This window comes from Aplidium turbinatum, chromosome 18 (assembly GCF_918807975.1).
Source record: "Aplidium turbinatum chromosome 18, kaAplTurb1.1, whole genome shotgun sequence".
NCBI lineage: Eukaryota > Metazoa > Chordata > Ascidiacea > Aplousobranchia > Polyclinidae > Aplidium > Aplidium turbinatum.
This window is the reverse complement of record NC_137489.1, coordinates 13053635-13073201: the sequence shown is the minus strand read 5'-3', so window position 1 is coordinate 13073201 and position 19567 is coordinate 13053635. Positions and strand designations below refer to the sequence as shown.

Genomic DNA, 19567 nt, shown 5'->3' with positions numbered 1-19567 from the left:
ATTGTGTGTATTATACTCGCAACACAAATAAACGCCAATCAAGCAATCAAACTGAACCAGTGCATAAGGAAGGCGCGTAACCGGATTTAGAGAAAGAAAGGCTCTTAGGCTGCTAGACATTCGAAAATTTACCTGAGGTGGTCCCATCTTCACAGATAACATTTTCACTTTATAATCTATTTCAATTCGCATTGAAATTTATCAATTTAATTATTATTAACTAGGCTATTTGAGTGAGCAGTATTTACTTCAAAATATTGCATCATTTTGTTAGTTTTTTTAGACGCAAAAAACGTTTCACTCCCTTAATCCCCAACAATGCTTGCTCAATATCGACGAGATGAACGAAATGCAGTTGAGCAAGCAATTTTTTTAGAGAAATGGAAAAAAATTGTAAAATTACAAGCCGAAAAACGCTGCACTAACTAATATGAGTGGGCCCCCAGTTTGAGGTGGACCTTCAGTTGGGGGTGTGGAAAGCAGTAAATACGGCCTTGCATGACTTAATTTGCTATTGATTATATCGAACTTCTGTGGTATGTTTTTATTATGTTTTAAACAGTTAAAAACATTAGACTAAAATGAGTAGGCTAGGCCCCTTATCAACGGTGAGTCTCTCCGGCCGGGGGAACGGTTAACACGGCCCTGGATATACTAACGACCTGTTTTAGTCTGATGCTGCGTGTTCGCTGTGGTTGTAGCGATTTGCACTAGCTTTCGGAACACAGTTCCCTGGTCATATGTTATGACGAATGGTGTTGAAGTCAGTTGTGCTGCTATCGTTTCTTTGTTCACAAAGTCTCAGCTGGCAGCGCTATGGAGGCGACAAGACAATTAGGCCAACAAGCTTCTAATGCTCAGTCAAAATGGCGATAAACTTTGTATTTACATAAACATTGTCTGCAAAGCGATGCACACAAGGCACGCGGTTCGATTCAAACGGTGCACTGTTTCAATAAATCATTGCGGTTTCAGTTCATAATAGAAAGGGCAAGAGGAATAAAAATACTTTCAACGTGCACCATTCATCTTCTTTTATATAGCCATAAAATTTCAGAATACACAGTTCGTCATTAGCCTATTGTAGGCGATAAAACTTACAAAATTCGGTTTCATAAAACGAGTTCATATGACAGAGTTGGTCAATTTACGCGCAAGTCGTTACAAAAATCAGTATCTAGGCGGAGACAAAAGGTTGCATAGAAACCTTGGTGCTTTCCTGCTAGCCTCATTAAAAAAACACACCTCTGTGGTGTCTTTTAAAGATTAAAACTTTATCAATGACAACACCGCCCGAACTTGACAATAGCCTAAGTCATGTGCAAAATCAAAACGTTGCATGTATTTCAAATAAGATATCTCTATTTGAATAAGACACTAAGGAAGCCACCTTTACGGTAGCGAAAGCTATATGACAACAAAAGCTACAAGTCACTTAGTATGGCTGATTTTCTATCTGAGTTATATTTCTTGACGTTGACGAAATACTAAGTTGACTTGGAAAGAAATAAATATTTTGCCAAGCAACGCAAATGCAATGTAAGTTAACGTTGAAACACAGCAGACGAGCTTAAGTAACAAAAACAAGCAAAAATTCACAATCAAATTCGTTGAAACCATTGCTGCGTCAAGTGATATGATTGGACTGAAACAACACTCACATATTGCGACATTTCGTTTGAAATACTGCAGCGGGTAAAATTTGAAAAAGTCGATTACAAACGGATAAGAAAAAAGCCAATAGGTATCAATAAGCACAAACTACTGTAAAGACGGCAAGTAGCGCGAAACAATGAAGTGCTAAGAGAAAATTGAATCGATAATAACTAGACACAAATGTTTGGTACAAAATTATGGAAAAATATGACGAAGAAATATGATTTTTGCGATAATATTAAGTAGGCTATGCTTACGAATTTCTCTAGCAAACTGGAATACATGTCAATCATACATAACTCGCAACCGTTGCTTCCTTTACATCTTTTCGTCGTTGAAACGATGCGTAAAACAAACATGTGCTGGTTGTGCAAGTGGCCAAAACCAGACAGCAAAATCCGTCATTTTTACATTGACTCAACGTCTGCATACGATAAGAATCAATGTATGATCAACACAAAAATGACGGATTTTGCTGTCTGGGAACATTCAAAACGATACAAGAAGTTAGGAGCAAACTTTATTTTGTCGGTGTTCGCGGACTCTAGCAAGGTCCTTCTTCATCTGGTCGTACCACTTCTGTAGAGATGTGTTGTCTTCCACAAGTTGTTGGTGCTCCTGCTTCAGCTTGTTGCCTTCAAGTTGAGCTATTTCATCTTGCTCCAATTCTCTTTGGAGCTGTTTTCCACGCTGCTTGAGCACTGATATAGATGTCTGCCAAAGAGCGAGATTCCATTCTCAATCATATTGACGTCACCACTTCTTTTTAGCAGATGCCAAATTGTTATTACAACTATAAAATGAACTGTTATCATAACTATAAGCCAAACTTTTAACATAACTATGAGTCAAACAGTTCATAAATCATCAAGCTTGTCACAGACAAGAGCCAGAAGTTAAATAACTCACTGAAACCCTCAAATATTCTTCCGCGAGAAGACAATGTTGCTGATATATTTCCATCGACTTTTTCGAAGACGTCGATGGAGGCAGGGGTTGAAGATGCAGCTCCAGTGTCAAGTAAGCGCGTGACAGAGACTCATGCTGAATTTCCTGGTCTATACACAGTGACGTTATAAACAAAACCGATTTTAAAACAATCAAATCAAGCAAATTCAAAGTACTGCATAAGGTTTACTGCTGATTAGTATAAAAAATAAATCAACTACAAACCATAAAAAACTTAAAATAATAAAAAAATTATAAAATATCAAAATAACAAACAAACAATGAAATAATAATCAAAATAAAAAATTAAGTAGGTTGTCAGCCGCGGAAGAAAGCGCTGGATGAAAACACAGGACGTGACTCTAAACTCACCTGAAGATATACGCTCTATAGAGATTGGTGTAGGCTGAACAGGAGGAACATAGGAAGATAAAATATGTCCTTCGGAGGCCGGGGAGGGCGCATGCTGGGCCAAATCGATCATTGGAGAGTTTTTTCCAAGGTGTCGAAATGATCTAAAGAATTGTTATGCAATGTTGGCCATTACGGTCACAGTGTTTAATTCAAACATTCAATAGGCAGATATGATGTTCATACTTGATCAATGTTACAGTATCTTGCACTTTTTTTATGCATCACAGTCGCACACAATTGTCTTTATATTCCACTGTTATCCCAAGTAGAGAATGTATTGAAAACCCATCAATCTAGCTGTACCATCACTTTGAAATAGCGTACTAATTACTAGACGCATTATTATAAATACATATAGGTATTAGGTAGGCATTGGTAAACTGATGGAAGTCGTCCATGCTCTACAATGTGGTTGGTTATTTATTGAAACAAAACCGAAAAGTCGCGTTAGGGCACAGAACCCTTTTGTCGCCTGTGCGAAAATTGCAAAACTTAAAGTGACTTGAACATTGAAGATTGAACAATCTCTAAATTTTAGGGTATTGCAATAATATTTTACAAAAAACGTTTTTATAGAAATTAAAAACTCTTGAAGTACAAAAATTTCATTAATGACAAAAAAATCATAAAGAAGTTAAAGCTTCTCAAACAGGGAAATGAAGCGCCTTTGCTTAATTGTAAATTAAACATAAAATGACACCAAGACCTACTTTGTTGCTGTGGGAGTTGAGGAGTGGGGTCTTTCGGGGGTTCTAAACATCCCGGAGTGTTCAAAGTCAACAAAGGCACCGTCGGCGGGTGAGCCTTTTCTTCCCACATCTGTCACGCAAACACAATGTTTGTTGTCAATAACTACCATACAAAACCAGTAAAGTTCTTTTAAAAAAAAGTTATACCAGCGATGACGTTCGCTTTGCAGTGTTTTTTTTAAGGTGTTTTGGGGGACCGAAACGGTTCCCCAAATTTCTCCAGCGGTTTCCCAAAATTTGGACTTGCAACTACAGTAGAAAAGTAATGGTTGTTTCTCGCTATGTCTTTAACAAATATGGCTATTTTTTGGTATTTAAATGAAACACTTGCGGTCTCTTAAAACTACTTAGCGGTCACCCAAAGCAAACCTTAAAAATAAACCTGTCGCTTTGTATCCAAGAAATTGGAGTGGGCTATTTACGTCAAACAACAAAATGGCTAAACCAGACATTTTCTTGATTTTGCATTTTCTCAATATCACAATTGCATGTCTGCATCATCTTCGCTTGGAAAGGTTTGGCCGAAAATAAACAACTTATTTGTTAAACGCAAGTGACCAAGCTCTATAGAATACGGAAAACATGTATGAGTTTTTAAAACCACAAAAAAGAGTGCTCAATGCTAAGCAAACAGCCAAGCAGCGCCAACTAAAGCTTCATTATTTTTAGAATTAAATTTCAACTTGAATAAAAACATTCTAAAAACTCCACCAGGGATGAAACAAACTAAGTGGATTCAAATTTGTAATTAGTTTTATTCCGACTCACCAAAAGGATCTGAGGGGGTCCTAGGAGTGTTATGTGAACGAGGCCTGGATAGTGACTTGGTGTCTAACGATAAATCCTAAAGATCAAGATTAATTAGATTACGAGTTTTTTTCATTTAGAAAAGTAAATTACGTTGATTTGCATAGATCTTTAGAATAATAAAAAACATGCCTTCTTAACCACAATTATTTACAAGAAATATTTTTATCAAATTTGGCCACCCTTTGAAATAATAACAACAAAACTTTGTATTTCTTGGATCTATTTATTCCTCTGTTGTACCTTCGGTCTTTGGAGGACACCACTGGGAGAGTTGGAGCCCATGCGTGCCTTGCTAAGCGACGGAGCAGCTGGATGAACGGGTTTAACGGATGGCTTTCTGATGGTATCACTGATGGTGCCCATATGACTGTCCTTGATGCTGAAACCCAAGAAAGCTACAGTTGAGCACTGAGTGATTGTTAAGATTATTTGGCGTTTAGCGCCAATGTTGAAACTAACATTGAAAAACAGTTTTTATTCCTCGAAACTAAAAAACGTTTCACGCCGAACCACAAATAGTTTAAACTGTTTAATCGCAACACCATCAAACTCAGCTGTTCGTGCATAAAAAACGTCTCTGATCTCATACAAAGCAACAAGTGTAAAGTTTTAAATGATGATCTTGAATCCTCTCCTGCAAAAAAGTGCAATTGCCGAGATGAAACGAATTCCCCTTTGAACGGAAATTGTTTTGCAACCTGCATCGTCTATCAAGCTACAGTCATTGTCATTCATTCAAACACTGAACAAAATATTTTGGACTCACAGAAAGTCAATTTAAAACAAGATTTAGAAACCACATAAAGTCCTTCAACAATTAAAAATACAAAAATGATACCGAACTTTCTAAATTAATCTGGTCTTTGAAAAATCATAACAAAATATTCACAATCAAATGGAAAATTATCGCCAGTTCAAAGCCATACAGATGTTGATCAAGAAGATGCGACTTGTGCCTGACAGAAAAGCTTTTCATTGCATCAACAAAAGAGACAAAAATTCCAAAGTGCAGAGTTGCAGACACAGAAATAAATTTAAATTAAAAAACTTTAAATAGTTCAAACTTCTTACACCTTCGTTTTCAAATCATTATTACCCAATTTATGTGATATGTTACAATTTCGTCACGAATGTCAATTCAATATTTTACACTGTTTATTTTGTTTATTTGAGATAACATTTTTACCATTTATTGCTACGTCATAATTAACAATTGTTCACTATTTTTGCCGGTAAACAATTTTGGAAGTGAATAAGGAAATAACAATAACCTCTCAACTGCATGTATCTCCACACAAAGTGAAATTTGTATGACTTTTGACTTTCTTTTTATTTGTTTAGAAATAATGTTTAAAAAGACATTATTAAAAGTCACTACAGACAGTGGACAGTTTTTAATATTTTTTTTGTAAAAAAAATTATTTCCATCAGGAGTGTCCCCTTAAACTTGAGACGCGCTTCTTCCTAGCCAACAAATCAGTCCATTTTACACTGATTCAACAATCAACATCTGTATTCTGTAGCCTACGCGTTGGATCAATGTACAAAAAGAAGTGATTTTTCGGCTGGGTCAGAATACTGGTATGTTGATACAACATTGATGCAATGTGATGTTAAACTTCCCACCTGTCAGCCATGCTAAGCTCGTAACCAGAACTCGCTTCAGAGTTGCTCTCGTAGTCGTGAGATGGGAAGGATAAAGGAGTAGATCCTCCAGGGAAGAACGTCATGAGATCATTCATCGCATCCTCCACCTCATTCATACTGGGTCTTTCATTGGGCTTGGCGGACCAACAGCTGAAACAGGAAACGTTTTACAGAGCTGGAATAACAAAATCACTCTTTACTGCGTTTCAAGATTGCAGTAAGTGCCGTTGAATCGAAGTAAAAAGTGATTTTGTTACCTGGGTATGAGACGTGTAATGATGTAGTGGTGAAGAATGCCACTGTTTCGGACAGACTAGGATTTAACTTTAGCCTGAGAGCGATACTCAAGATTTTGTGGTTAAACCCAATCTTGTTCAGGGGAGTGGCATAGCCAGCAAACCAGTTCTATTCTCCAATGATATAAAAAAGTACTGATTTGTGTATATGGTGTATAATTCTTGTTGCTGGTGTGGAAATATCGTTATCTATTGTATTCCCTTCCCAAAATTCCAAAATAATCATATTGAAACCATAGTAAAACTACATCAAAACGCATGGTCAATATCGATGTGATTGTTTTTGTCTATTGATAGTTTTCAAAATTAGTGACACAATAGTATATATGCATTGAGTAGAAAAGACACTGGAAGAGTTTTACGGTACAAGTCGAATTGAAAGGTAGTGTTGCCAGATTCTCACAGCTTAGTTGTTTTAATTTTTTGTCAAAATATTTTCAAAGCTACGTAAAAAAAAAAATATTGAACAAATCTTCAAGGTGTTTAGGTTTTGCAACTTAACCCTTTTACAACTTGTCAATGTTCAGTACTGCGTCGTCAATGCACGAATCACAGCATTAACCCTGATAAACAACAGCATCAATAAGAAATTTCATCATTCTTATGACAAATAGAATTGAAAGCATCACCTCGTCATCAGTTGCTCCACACTTTTAGGGCAACCCTGGATGAGATTAGGACGGGCACCAGTGTGTACAGCCCACATGATACGAAAGGCGGGCCCTCCAAGGTCATCAAAGGGCTTTTTTCTAGTGAGCACCTAATAGATCAATTAATTCCAATTTGAAATGTAAAAACGATGAATAACTTCTACCATGAAACACATAAATGAAAGTCTCGGTCGTTTTGTGACTAAATGTTGTAGTTCACGCTGCCTTGTTCTTATGTAAGAGAACGTGTGGAACGACGTACCACGTACGTAAGGGTTTTATTAGAGATTTTCAACCTTTCACTTGCCCCAGTGGTGTTCATACGATTTGGTTACCGTACTGATGGTTTGTATTTAAATATCAGGGGGGTACGTTTTTGATGAGTGATGTATTTCAAACCTGAAAACGACACTAATATACTTAAAACACAGAAAGCTAGCTCAAACTATGCAGCGGTGATTCTGAAAAAAGCTTTTGAGAAAAACCTAAATTGCATTGCTTTTAGGAAACCGCATTGCCATTTAAGCACTAAAATCTATCTTTATTAGAAATTTACCCCCATTGTTATGGCCAAATTTTTTGTTGTTGTTTGGGGATTTGCAAAACAATTGTTCGAAAGGAGTTCATGAATACAACGTTAAAAACAGTTACTGCTACCAATGCAACGTACCTCCCATAAAATAATTCCCCAACTAAATACGTCGCATTTCTCACTGTATTGGCAGCCTTCAAACACTTCGGGTGCCATCCAAGCTGCTGAACCCTGATTAAAAATACTTGATAAAAAGGTCAAATCTACACGTTTTTTGTTGATTTTCTGATGGCAGCGTTTATGTTCTCAAATGGATTGCAAATAAGATGCTACACATGATAGTACTTGTATTTTGAAAAATTTAAGATGTAAACTAAACCAAGGTACATATTAAATAACTTCAAATAAAGGTACACTACAAAAAAAATGAGAGTCCTTTTCTTCAACGGAACAAATTTTTAAGAAAAACAGTTTTATTTCCACTATTTTTTTATAAAACATTTCAAAAAAATATCTACATTATCTAATATCTAGTCTACACTAAGCAAGGCATGCGCAACAATCAAGCACAGAAATTGGTGTACAAAAATTTGTAATGGGTTTTACAGTTTAAAGACTATATAGGTCTAAATAAATCAGGTAGTTTTATGTTATACAAAACAGTATTTTTGTCCCTATATAATACTGTACAAGTGTACATGGTCTTTGACACTAGTAGTGACAAATAGAATTTTATAGTTTCCAAGTTCCATAAGTTTGGTGCAACCAGCCATAAAGAAAAGTTAAAAAGGGTAGGGGCTACTATACCTATCAAAATAATGTGTCATAAAAAATCTGCTTTCTACAATATATATATTGAACTTGAAGTTTAGTCTGAAATGATGTGTGGAAAAAAGTAGGTTACTGGAAATCCCGCTATAACGTTAGAAATCTCAAAGGAAGCTTTATTCTTAATCTTTGATATATTATAATAAAGTTCATAAGCAAAACATTGACATGCCATCTCACGCCAGCAGTAATAAGGCATGTGTTTTACCGTGAAACAGCACAGCAAAGTATTGGCTAGTAAATTCTTTTGTTGAAATTGGGGACCAGTAAAAACAGACGAGAATGTGAAGAAACGCTCATGCATCAAACAGCAACCTTATTGTTGGTCATGTGAGTGTGCTGGTCGCAAGCCGTTCCAAAGTCACAAATTTTCAAGACAACTCCGTTGTTGGTTAACAGCAAGCTAAAAATAATACACAAATGTCTTTCTAGGTTTCACACACTAAAACAACACAAAGACAGGATTTTTATGCGGAATTCGTATACCAAACAGAACAAATATTACCTTCAACAACACAAAACCATGCTGCAAAATACAAAGTCCAGAATACTAAAAACTATCCTACATCTTGGTACAACGTTACCAAACTACTAAAAACTATGCAAGCATCCACCACAAATCACGAAACGACTATTAAAAAAGTGATAGCTTACTTTGGTGGCTTTAGATCTCTGTGTATGAGAGCCTTAGGTTTCATTCCATGCAAATAAGCAACGCCAGTGGCGCACTGCAAGCACCAGCTCATTCCGTGACCCGATGTGTAATGAGGTTGCGGCCCAGGTCCATGCAGCACTGCAAAGTAAGCTGTGTCAGTAAGCACCAACAGTATTTTTACATTAAACAATTCTAAGTCGTCAGGTGAAGACAACCACTGAAGTCGTCAAGTTATTTTTCCTTCTCATTCAGTCAAAAGAATGAAAAAAGGTAGGAAAAAGATGTGATTTAATAAATTTATGGAAAGAATCGGTGCGATGTTGACAGTCCATGCTTGAAAGCCTAAACAACCTTTGTTCTAAATGCCTCATGAACCTGCCACTTTCGACAGTTAAATACAAATATCATTATTCAAATGAGGAAAAGAAAAAAGGCATATAGCTAAACCCAAAGTGAGTCAAACAAAGAAGCAGCAAAGCAATTTTTGCTGTGATACAATGATATATTCCTCTATTGTGGAGTAAAATACGAAATTCTCTAAATAAACAGAAGGCGTCGTACACGTCGTTGGATTTACAGAAGGCGTTGTTGGATTTTCAAAAAATCGCCGGATAGGGAACTCGCCGAAACGGACTCGCCGAATCGGACTCGCCGAATAGTAGCAGACCCAGTAAAAGAGTGCATAAGTTTTGCAAAGCAATTGAATGGAGAAGGCACATCGTTTTTAGATTAACTTAATAGCAAGCACTCAATCAGGCTTAGCTAAGAAAGCACTGCAAATACTTTCCCTTTTGTCTTATTTAAGCCAAGCAGAATTCTCTGTCATGGCTGTGATTGAACTGAAGTAGTTGTAGAATAAACATCAGAAGAAGATGTAACTGGCAGTCACGCAAATCCTTATGTAATTTGGTAAACTTATTTCAGCAAGGAAGCTCTCCCATCACAGTCATTTGATGTGACCTATATTTTGCTTAAAGTGGAATTGGGCAGGACATATCATGCGAACAACTGACAACAGATGGACAAGAAGAGCTACTGACTGAATACCGCTTGACAATAAACGCAAAAGAGGGAAACAGAAAACAAGATGGCGAGACGAACTCTACCAATTCGACAAACACTGGACACAAACGTGCAAAGACAGACAAAATTATAATGATATGGGGAAGGCCTTTATCCTGCAGTGGAACAACAATGGCTGACAATGATGATGATGATATTTTGCTTTGTTATTTTTATAAGCAAAGTTTTGAGTCTCAACAAAGTCATTGTTGGGTCGCAACACTAGGCCATACAAATTTTCTGAGTGTACTGCGCTGCAGTGATAAAAGTTTGAAAACAACTGGTTCATTGAATTATTAAGGTACCGTATTGAAGTTCGGTACATACTGATACTGTTATACAATTACTATTGTATTACAAAACAAAATTCTTACAAGAATACAAAGATCCACATTCTGCAAACTCCATCACGAGAGAAACGGGGTTACGACATGCCCCGTACAAACATACAATGTTGGGATGTGACACACGAGACAGTTGCCGGAGTTCTGTCATGAATGATATTCTCTCAGCTTCTGACTCGATCTTTTTAACGGCAACATGAATTCCTCTCCATATGGCCATGTATACCACACCAAATGAACCTTTCCCAACCGGCTGAAATATAAACAAGTGACACGTGAAATAGGAAAGCAAAAAATAGAAATATTTTAAACTGAAATTGCATTTCAAAGCAGAGCTTCATTGCTTCGACATTCAATAAGGCCATATTGTAATAACATTAGTGATGGAATCATCTCCAGCCATTTGTTTCAACTCTTGCTCCGGCCGGAGGTGATGGTGGCTCTGGCCCGGAGGTGTGTGCAAGCTATGTGTGTGCCTGTGGTCAAGTTCATAACCTTGGATAAATAGAATTTTTTGCATCATTGTCATACTGCAGTAATGCAAGAATAGGCTGCACATGTTGCCTGTAACATTGGTCGACCCGTAGCGCCAAAGAAAAAAATTCAGAATGTTTTTTTTAAAAAGGTACGACGGATTCACCTCCAAGTGCCGAGCCTTCACATCCTGCCTTCACATCCTGCCTTCACATCCTGCCTCCACATCGATCTGTCTAACACAACCTCTCTTGTCAAGCCCACCTTGCTGCTTTCCTCCTCAACTTGCTTTTTCCACCTTCGTCAACATTCTCATTCAACCCAAGCAAGTTCATAAGTTCTTCAGTATTCCTTTTGTCCATCAGCTTCATACCACATATTGCCCTCACCGTTGCTCTCTCAGTTGTTCTTAAAATTGCCTATTAATTTGTTTTCCTGTAAGCACTATGTCTCACTTCCATTTCGCATTGGAAATCTCAAACAACTAGTAAATATAAATTCTTCCTCTCATTTTCAACAGAAATCTTCTACCACGTAACAACTCTCGACACTAGGGTGGTTCGAAAAATATTTTTTTTGCAATTGCAATGTGGGGGGGTTCTGAAAACCTGGCAAACCTTTAAAAAATAATATTTACACAATTTGTTTTTGGTAGGCCCAAAAACCCAGCCACCCATAGGCGCCGACTCCGGGGAGGCGGAGTGGCGGCGCCCCCCCCGTGAATTTAGCTCGGGGTGGCTGCCCCCCCGCAAATTTTTTTTTTTTTAAATCCTATTGCAAATACTTGTAAGTTCAAATTTGCGTTAGTTTGACCTTCATTGCGGATCGATCTCAATTAGAAGATCTACTTGTTGCAACAAGAGCGCTGCTCCTAAGATAACAAAAGAAACAGAAGTACGGTAGCTGATAAACGCCAGCATGGACGGTGCCGTTGAAGCATAGTAACAATGATTGAAAAACGTTTTTCTTGGTTTCTTCCGCTTTGTTTTTTCTTGGGAGTGTCAATAACGAGGTGCAGTTTGCTCAGTTTAGTATCTACGCGTATTAAGAGCTAAAGTTCAAAGTGCCTAGCATATAATTCGAAGTACCCTACAGGCCTCGAAATTCGTTTTTGTTTACGACGGACAAATGTGTCCGGTCTGAGCAGGTATCTCGGCGGACACTCCAATTTTAGCCGTCGATCGTCATGCTTAATCACTTTATTTTGATAATAATTCTTCGCCATTTCAGAACTATAACTACGGTTTTAGAAGGCTTTTTAAAAAATCAGTAAAGTCACTCTGAAAGGCTTTCATTAGACCAACGACTTGCGCTTAAAGAGTCAAAGCGCCGTGTAGCTGGTCAATACGTCACATAAATGATTAACTTCCCCCGAACGAGGTCGTGTGGCTTATTGCGTCACAATACTCTGGGAAGGAGTCGGAAAATTTCTACACCAACGCTACTATTTTCTGCTGTGCAAAGTTTCACAGGCTTTTTTCTTTAAGTTTATTTTTGCATGTCATGTGAGCGAAAGTGAATTTTCCTTGGGTCTTTTCTTTCTTACTGTAATACCAAAACTTAACAAATTTTGTTGCATCTTGCTGTAATAGCCTACTCGTATAATCTAATTTAGTAACCAACCTTGCCGTATCATTATTACTCGGAGATCAAAGCCAGACATTGTGACGTAAAACTTGAACTAAATTGCGCGTGATTAGCGTAGAACTACCTGTACTCCTATCGATTCCTAGCGAAGAATTCACCTTTGTTACGCTGATTCAATGTCATCAATCATTGAAGCAACGTAAAAATCGAAATTTTTCCTCCTTGAATGGAAGCTAAGGGATACAGTATTCACATTTTCTAAATGCGCGCTAGAATGCGCTAGAAAATATATTATTGCAACAATTGTTCGTGCTATGCAATGACGATTTGTATCGCTAGTTCCTGTGTTATTTCTCGGCGGACAAATATGACCGATCTAGATGGTACTTCCCGCGGACATCACATGCTGTGACGGCGGACATGTCCGCCGTGAATTTCGAGGCCTGAGCCTACATTATAAAGCTTGGCGATATACAATGGCAGATAGACGCAAACAAACATCAATGCTGACAAACAAACATCAGCATTTTGAATGTAAGCAATCAGTCGGCTAGAAAGTTTGCCCCCCCGGCAATTTTCAAAACCCGGCGCCTATGCGAGCCACCTACGCCCCAATAAAGGTCACGAAAGGTCAAATTTAGTAAAAAAATTCTCTAACTTGCTAACTAGTAACTACTCATAGTAGAAAGTCAGTTTTTGTGTCAAAAGATGCAGAATATCTATGTTTCAATGTGTCATAAAAGGAACTTTTTCTCTAAATGCATTAGTTTTTGCGATAATTCAAAAAAATGCATTTTTTAGGGTATTTGGGTCATTCCATGCCAAACGTTCTGAAAATCAGAAAGTTCCCAGTTTGATCCACTTCGATTTTGCTCAAACTAGGTCAATATGTTATTTGGCATGATATAGCCATGCATTACAAATTTTAGCTCAATATCTATTATAGTTTTGGAAATATGATGCTTTAAAGTTTTAGGCACCCCCTAAACTTTTCCGCATTTGTTTTTTTGGACCATTTTCAATTAACCATATCTTTTGCTTCCAAGGTTATATGATATAAAGTTTATGTTTGGTAAAATAGTTCACTTTTAACTATATTACATGATTGCATTGTCAAAATGCAATTAATTTGCAGTATAGTGGAATAATCAAGCCTCAAAGTAGCTCTTTTTTTCATCATAAACAAATTTTATGCCATATTTGGAAGTCTGTAACTTTTTTATGAAAAGCAGGATAGTTATTATATTATCATGAATATTCTTTCCCTACCAGATAACAACTTCACCAAGTTTGATAAGTAACAAAGTTACAATGCATCAAAATATGCACCCAAAGCAAAAAAGCCAAAGTAACGCCATTTTGTGGTATAAAAACACCTCCGTAAAAAGTGTTGACAAAACAATCTTTTTTACCTGTTGAAGAACATTACCTAAGGATGAAGAATCAAAAAATATGAGTACACTGCAAGGATGTGTTAATATACGTCATTTTCACAGACCAAAACTCTACCACAAGGCAAAAGTTTACTATAAAATGGTAAACATGAACTTGGCTGAAATAGAAGAACCCCCTGCAATTAAACATATTTGTGATGAAGAACGGAATATTTGACACATCCTTGCAGTGTCATATTCCTTGATTCTTCATCCTTAGGTAATGTTCTTCAACAGGTAAAAAAAGATTGTTTTGTCAACACTTTTTTACGGGGGTGTTTTTACACCACAAGATGGCATTATTTTGGCTTTTTTGCTTTGGGTGCATATTTTGATGCATTGTAACTTTCCAATAAATGTAGTGTTACTTATCAAACTTGGTGAAGTTGTTATCTGGTAAGGAAACAACATTCATGATAAATATAATAACCATCCTGCTTTTCATAAAAAAGTTAGACTTCCAAATATGGCACAAAATTTGTCTGGTGAAGAAAAGAGCTACTTTGAGGCTTGATTATTCCACTATACTGCAAAGTAATTGCATTTTGACAATGCAATCATGTAATATTAAGAGTGAACCATTTTACCAAACATAAACTTTATATAACCTTTGGAACAAAAGATATGGTTAATTGAAAATGGTCCAAAAAAACAAATGCGGAAAAGTTTAGGGGGTACCTAAAACTTTAAAGCATCATATTTCCAAAACTATAATAGATATTGAGCTAAAATTTGTAATACATGGCTATATCATGCCAAATAACATATTGACCTAGTTAGAGCAAAATCGAAGTGGGTCAAACTGGGAACTTTCTGATTTTCAGAACGTTTGGCATGGAATGACCCAAATACCCTAAAAAATGCATTTTTTTCAATTATCGCAAAAACTAGTGCATTTAGAGAAAAAGTTCCTTTTATGGCACATAGAAACATAGGTATTCTGCATCTTTTGACACAAAAACTGACTTTCTACTATGAGTAGTGAGCAAGTTAGAGGATTTTTAACTAAATTTGACCTTTCGTGACCTTTATTGGGGGGTAGGTGGCAGGGTTTTGGGGCCTACCAAAAAAAGGTGTGTAAATATTATTTTTTAAAGGTTTGCCAGGTTTTCAGAACCCCCCCATGTTAAAATGGCAAAAAAATATTTTTCAAACCACCCTACTCGACACTCTGAATTTTACCCAACCAAACCTTACGCTTGCAGTCACTGCCACTTCATAACCAGTAACCACCACTGGCATTTAATCTATCTCATACATAGCAAAAGGCATTCACTGATTCAACTTCGTCCTTTAGCTTTTCAAAAGGACCAACCATTCTTTCTTCAAACTTCATGCATCTTTCACATTCTAAACCATCTCTGGATCTGCATAAAGATCAATGCAAAATTTAACCTGATCTATAGATCATTTCACTATACATTTTTGTACAAAGCTGAAAAGCATTACTAAATTTGTTCATAAAAACTTTCTTTCTCAGTAAATATGATCTACAAAAAGCCGAATTCAGATAGCAGACACTTCATGTACAGGCTAATCATGCAAAAGTACAGGTTAATGCAATGAGTTTTATTACAAATCAAAAAAAAAACATTTAAAAAGCTAAAAGTTTGAATTTGTAAGTAGTCGTCTTCTTTATTGAGCTACAGAATAATTTATGTGGATATAAGCAAATGTGATACCAGTTACCGGTACAATGCACAATTGCACATATTACAGTAAAATTACAAATTTATCATCGAAGCAAATTTTAAACTGATGCAAAACACTTGCCTCTTTAAGTTCAAGCTCATCGCTCCCTATTTCTTCGATGAATCCAGGATGCTGGTCTATCACTGGTGCACCAGTAGCCATAGCGACACAAGTAGTTCACTCCTAATATATTGCCATTATCTAGTCTTATGTGAAACTAAAAAATAAAACCATGACAGGGGCATTTGACTCAGAAATGAGACAAGCATTTCCACGGTACACGTGTCAAACAATCTTACAGTACGGTATTTCAATGAACCGAAATACACACAGAAAAACATTCAGTTGTTATAATCTTCTCAAAGTGACATAGAACATGACAAACTCTGCTACAGACCAAACTAAGTCATAAATGTGAATTTGCAACTCAATTTTTAACATCGGTTTTCTGAATTAGATAGATAAAGTGACTTAGACAAATCAACAACCTGTCCTTTTACATTTATTTCAAAATGCATAATTCTTTTGACAATGAATGATGGAAAGCATTGTTATTAATGTTGCTATGCACTAAATTGGTCAAAATATAAAACGAAACAGTAATGTATTCACTAGCAGACTTATGATGTAAAGTTGTGCAAACCAAACTTTTTTATAGTACATGCACAAAGTCAAACTGTTTTTATGTTGTAGTTTCTGAAATGAAAGACAAAACTTGCGTTATGTCCGCTATGATACTTGTTTCAAAATGGTTTAAGACTTTAAATAGAGTTCATCATCGCTAAAAGTGCAAATTTAGAAATTTTTAAGCTTTGTTTACATCATGTAGATTTCGCATGACACATATACAAAACTGTATTGCAAGCAAAAGCATTTGATAATGTTAACACCATCAATAATACCAACATAACAAATAGGCTACCGGTAGCTCTCAATTTAAATGAAATGAACAAATTCACTTCAATTTTCAAGAAGTGGATACTAGTTTTCTATTTGTCAAAGATAAAAAAAATAAAACAACATACAGTACTATAATATCATAAATTTCCTTCATTATTGAGTTTGGTAAAATTTTGTAGCAAAGCATGCGTTACCTCTAAAAATACTCCTCTAATCATTAATCAATCAGGTTAGAATTATAGCAATTTCTGCACTAAACCTTCACAGGTTTTAAATTCTTCATCGCAAACTGATGGAATACAACCAAAAAAACTAAGTGTTCAATAGGGTTTGCTACTATTGGGAGATTCCAATTCGGAGAAATCCCTATTCGGAGACAGCCCTTTTCGGAGAAAGCCTTTTTCGGAAAATGTAAAATCACAGCAGCATATGTATTATATATCATACAGTCTGTACATATTGAATGGAATTAGCTTACAATAGAGAAATGAATGATAATGAATAAAATGAATGATCAGTTGATCATCCAATTTAAAAGTTAGTTTGAACAATCTTGCTTTCTGTTGCTTAACATTAAGATTAACAAGGTGTTTTTATAGCCTACGTGATAATAGCACACCATACGGTGATAGCCGGCCATAGTCTGCCACAAAAGTTGAAAAAATATAGGGATGCCGACGACCGCATCAAGAAACCTGTCGTTTGCTTCGATGGGCATAGCAATGTTCCACCTCAGTCCATGTGGGACTTCCTATGTGGTATCAGCCATAATTTCCAAATGGAAGCATAAAATCTAATTCACTTTTTATTTTTCGCTAAATTTCAATTCAATTTATTTTTCTTTGTCCGAATGCAAAAGAAATGATATTGTTGAATAAAAAACAAAATTCTCTAAATAAACAGAAGGCGTTGTTGGATTTTCAAAAAATCTTCAAAAAGGGCTTTCTCCAAAAAAAGGCTGTCTTCGAATCTGAATTTCTCCAAATCGGATTCTCTGAAACGGGTCATTCCGTGTTCAATAGGGTCTACTGGCAAAAGGGAAAAGGCAGGATGCTTAGAGGCAATAGAATGTGCTGCTGCCGTTTTGACAAGATGTAGTTTGCTGTCAGAAATGTTGGTACCTTGTGAAACTACAGTATTGGCTGTTGGAGAATTGTAGATGTTTTATCACAATACAATGCATTTGAAAGTATTGGCAAAATGACCACTTTGATTTCCACCACCATGGAATGGGGGTCTGCTACTATTCGGTGAGTTCGATTCGGTGAGTTCCTAACCTTTAACCCTAACTTCTAACCCTAAAACGGCAATGATAATTAGGCTACGGTACCCTATAATTTTTTTAAAAAATTCAAAAAATCACTGAATAGGGATCGGACTCACCAAATCGGACTCACCGAATCGGACTCACTGAATTGGGCCATTCCGATGGAATGGTAGTATATCTTTGCATGCAGCTAAGGTCTGGAAGAGCAGAATACGAAAAAAGGCAATTATATAAAAACCTTACAAATAAGTACAGTATTTATAATAAGCCCACTGCGATCACGACACATAATATTAATTCACTGGCCTGTAATTTATTACACAACACAAAAAGTGAGGATAGGAAAAATGAAGGCACTGTAAACAGCATTGAAGAGCTAATTATGAAAAGTATGGTGTAAAACAAATTTAAAGCACTCTGAGCATTCATACAACAAAAGTTAAATCTACAGGCAGGATATTTACACCACAAAAGGTAGGCTACCATTGGACACTTAGGTTGCACTTTTCCCAGTACAGATGTCTTGACAATATGTTCAGTGTTGATTCTACAAATGGTTACAGTGCTTTAAATTTATTTTACCATATTCCAATGTGACTTCAGCGCTTTTCGTAATCAGTCCTTTAATTTAAATTGTAGTAGCAGCTTACATACACTGACGTAGTATAACACATTGGTGTTGCGGAATGGAACATTACACAAATACACATTACACATGCAAAGCATTTCTTGCAACAAAACAAAAAGATGTATACAGCTTGTCGTAACTAGGAATGGGCATTTGACATCTTGAAAACTAAAGCTAATTGAGGGTCTTCAAATTGAAGCAAAATTATCGAATTCAGTAACCTTGTTTCATTTAGGGATATTTCATTTTAAAAGTTTTTACTGTTGACCATGGTATTAGTATCGGAGGCCGGAGGGGGTATGAAGTTCAAACCAAACGTATTTCAAAATAATTTATGTAGTACAGTATTATATGCATCTGCAACTATCTTCTGGCTCATTTCTATCTCAATATTTGTAAACTTCAATAATCGTTCGAAAACTTAAAATTACATCAAAGTTTGTAAAATCACACAGAAATAAATATCATGAAATCGCTTATCAACTTCACCATTGTAAAGTATAAGTGGATAGACTAAACTGATCAATTACATGTCAATTTGACAAGATGTTTAAAGCTTGAATCAGGTCCTTAACAAATCATTGACTAAAAACTCGCAACACATTACTGTTTATTCTTACAACTCTCAAACCAGACCAATTCCACAAGGAAAACTGTGAAATGGGCAGTTTTGATGCTGATTAGCACATGCTACTGTAAAAATATTGTTGCCCAAAGCATAAGTGATCAAAAACAATTAAAGCCGGGGCCGGAGCATGGCAACATAAAAAGGTACCATACTATTGAACTGATTAATATTGGAGTCGAATCTATGTAGACCTGGTTTTCTGAATTGCCAATCTTAAATTGTCACAAGTCAAAACAGCAGCAACAAAAATGCCAATGTGTTTATAAGAGTCGTCATCAAAGTTTTTGGGATATCAGACTTAAAGCAATTACTCAACAACTGTAAGATAATTGTTGACACATAGGACTCACAATGCCCTAACAGTAAT

At 36.2% G+C, this 19567-nt stretch overlaps 1 protein-coding gene across 1 annotated transcript; it reads right to left on the bottom strand.

Annotated features, from left to right (window-relative positions):
• Window positions 1-873: 873 nt before the first annotated feature.
• LOC145787558 (mitogen-activated protein kinase kinase kinase 7-like) lies at window positions 874-19190 on the bottom strand. The gene is made up of 13 exons (XM_082599323.1): window positions 15859-19190; window positions 10622-10844; window positions 9185-9323; window positions 8846-8933; window positions 7841-7933; window positions 7150-7280; window positions 6204-6374; window positions 4818-4956; window positions 4536-4611; window positions 3729-3837; window positions 2977-3119; window positions 2566-2714; window positions 874-2370 (listed from the first exon to the last, which is right to left on the bottom strand). The coding sequence occupies exons 1-13, from the start codon at window positions 15937-15939 to the stop codon at window positions 2164-2166; spliced, it is 1749 nt and encodes a 582-aa protein (XP_082455449.1). The 5' UTR covers window positions 15940-19190; the 3' UTR covers window positions 874-2163.
• Between the last annotated feature and the right edge of the window lie 377 nt (window positions 19191-19567).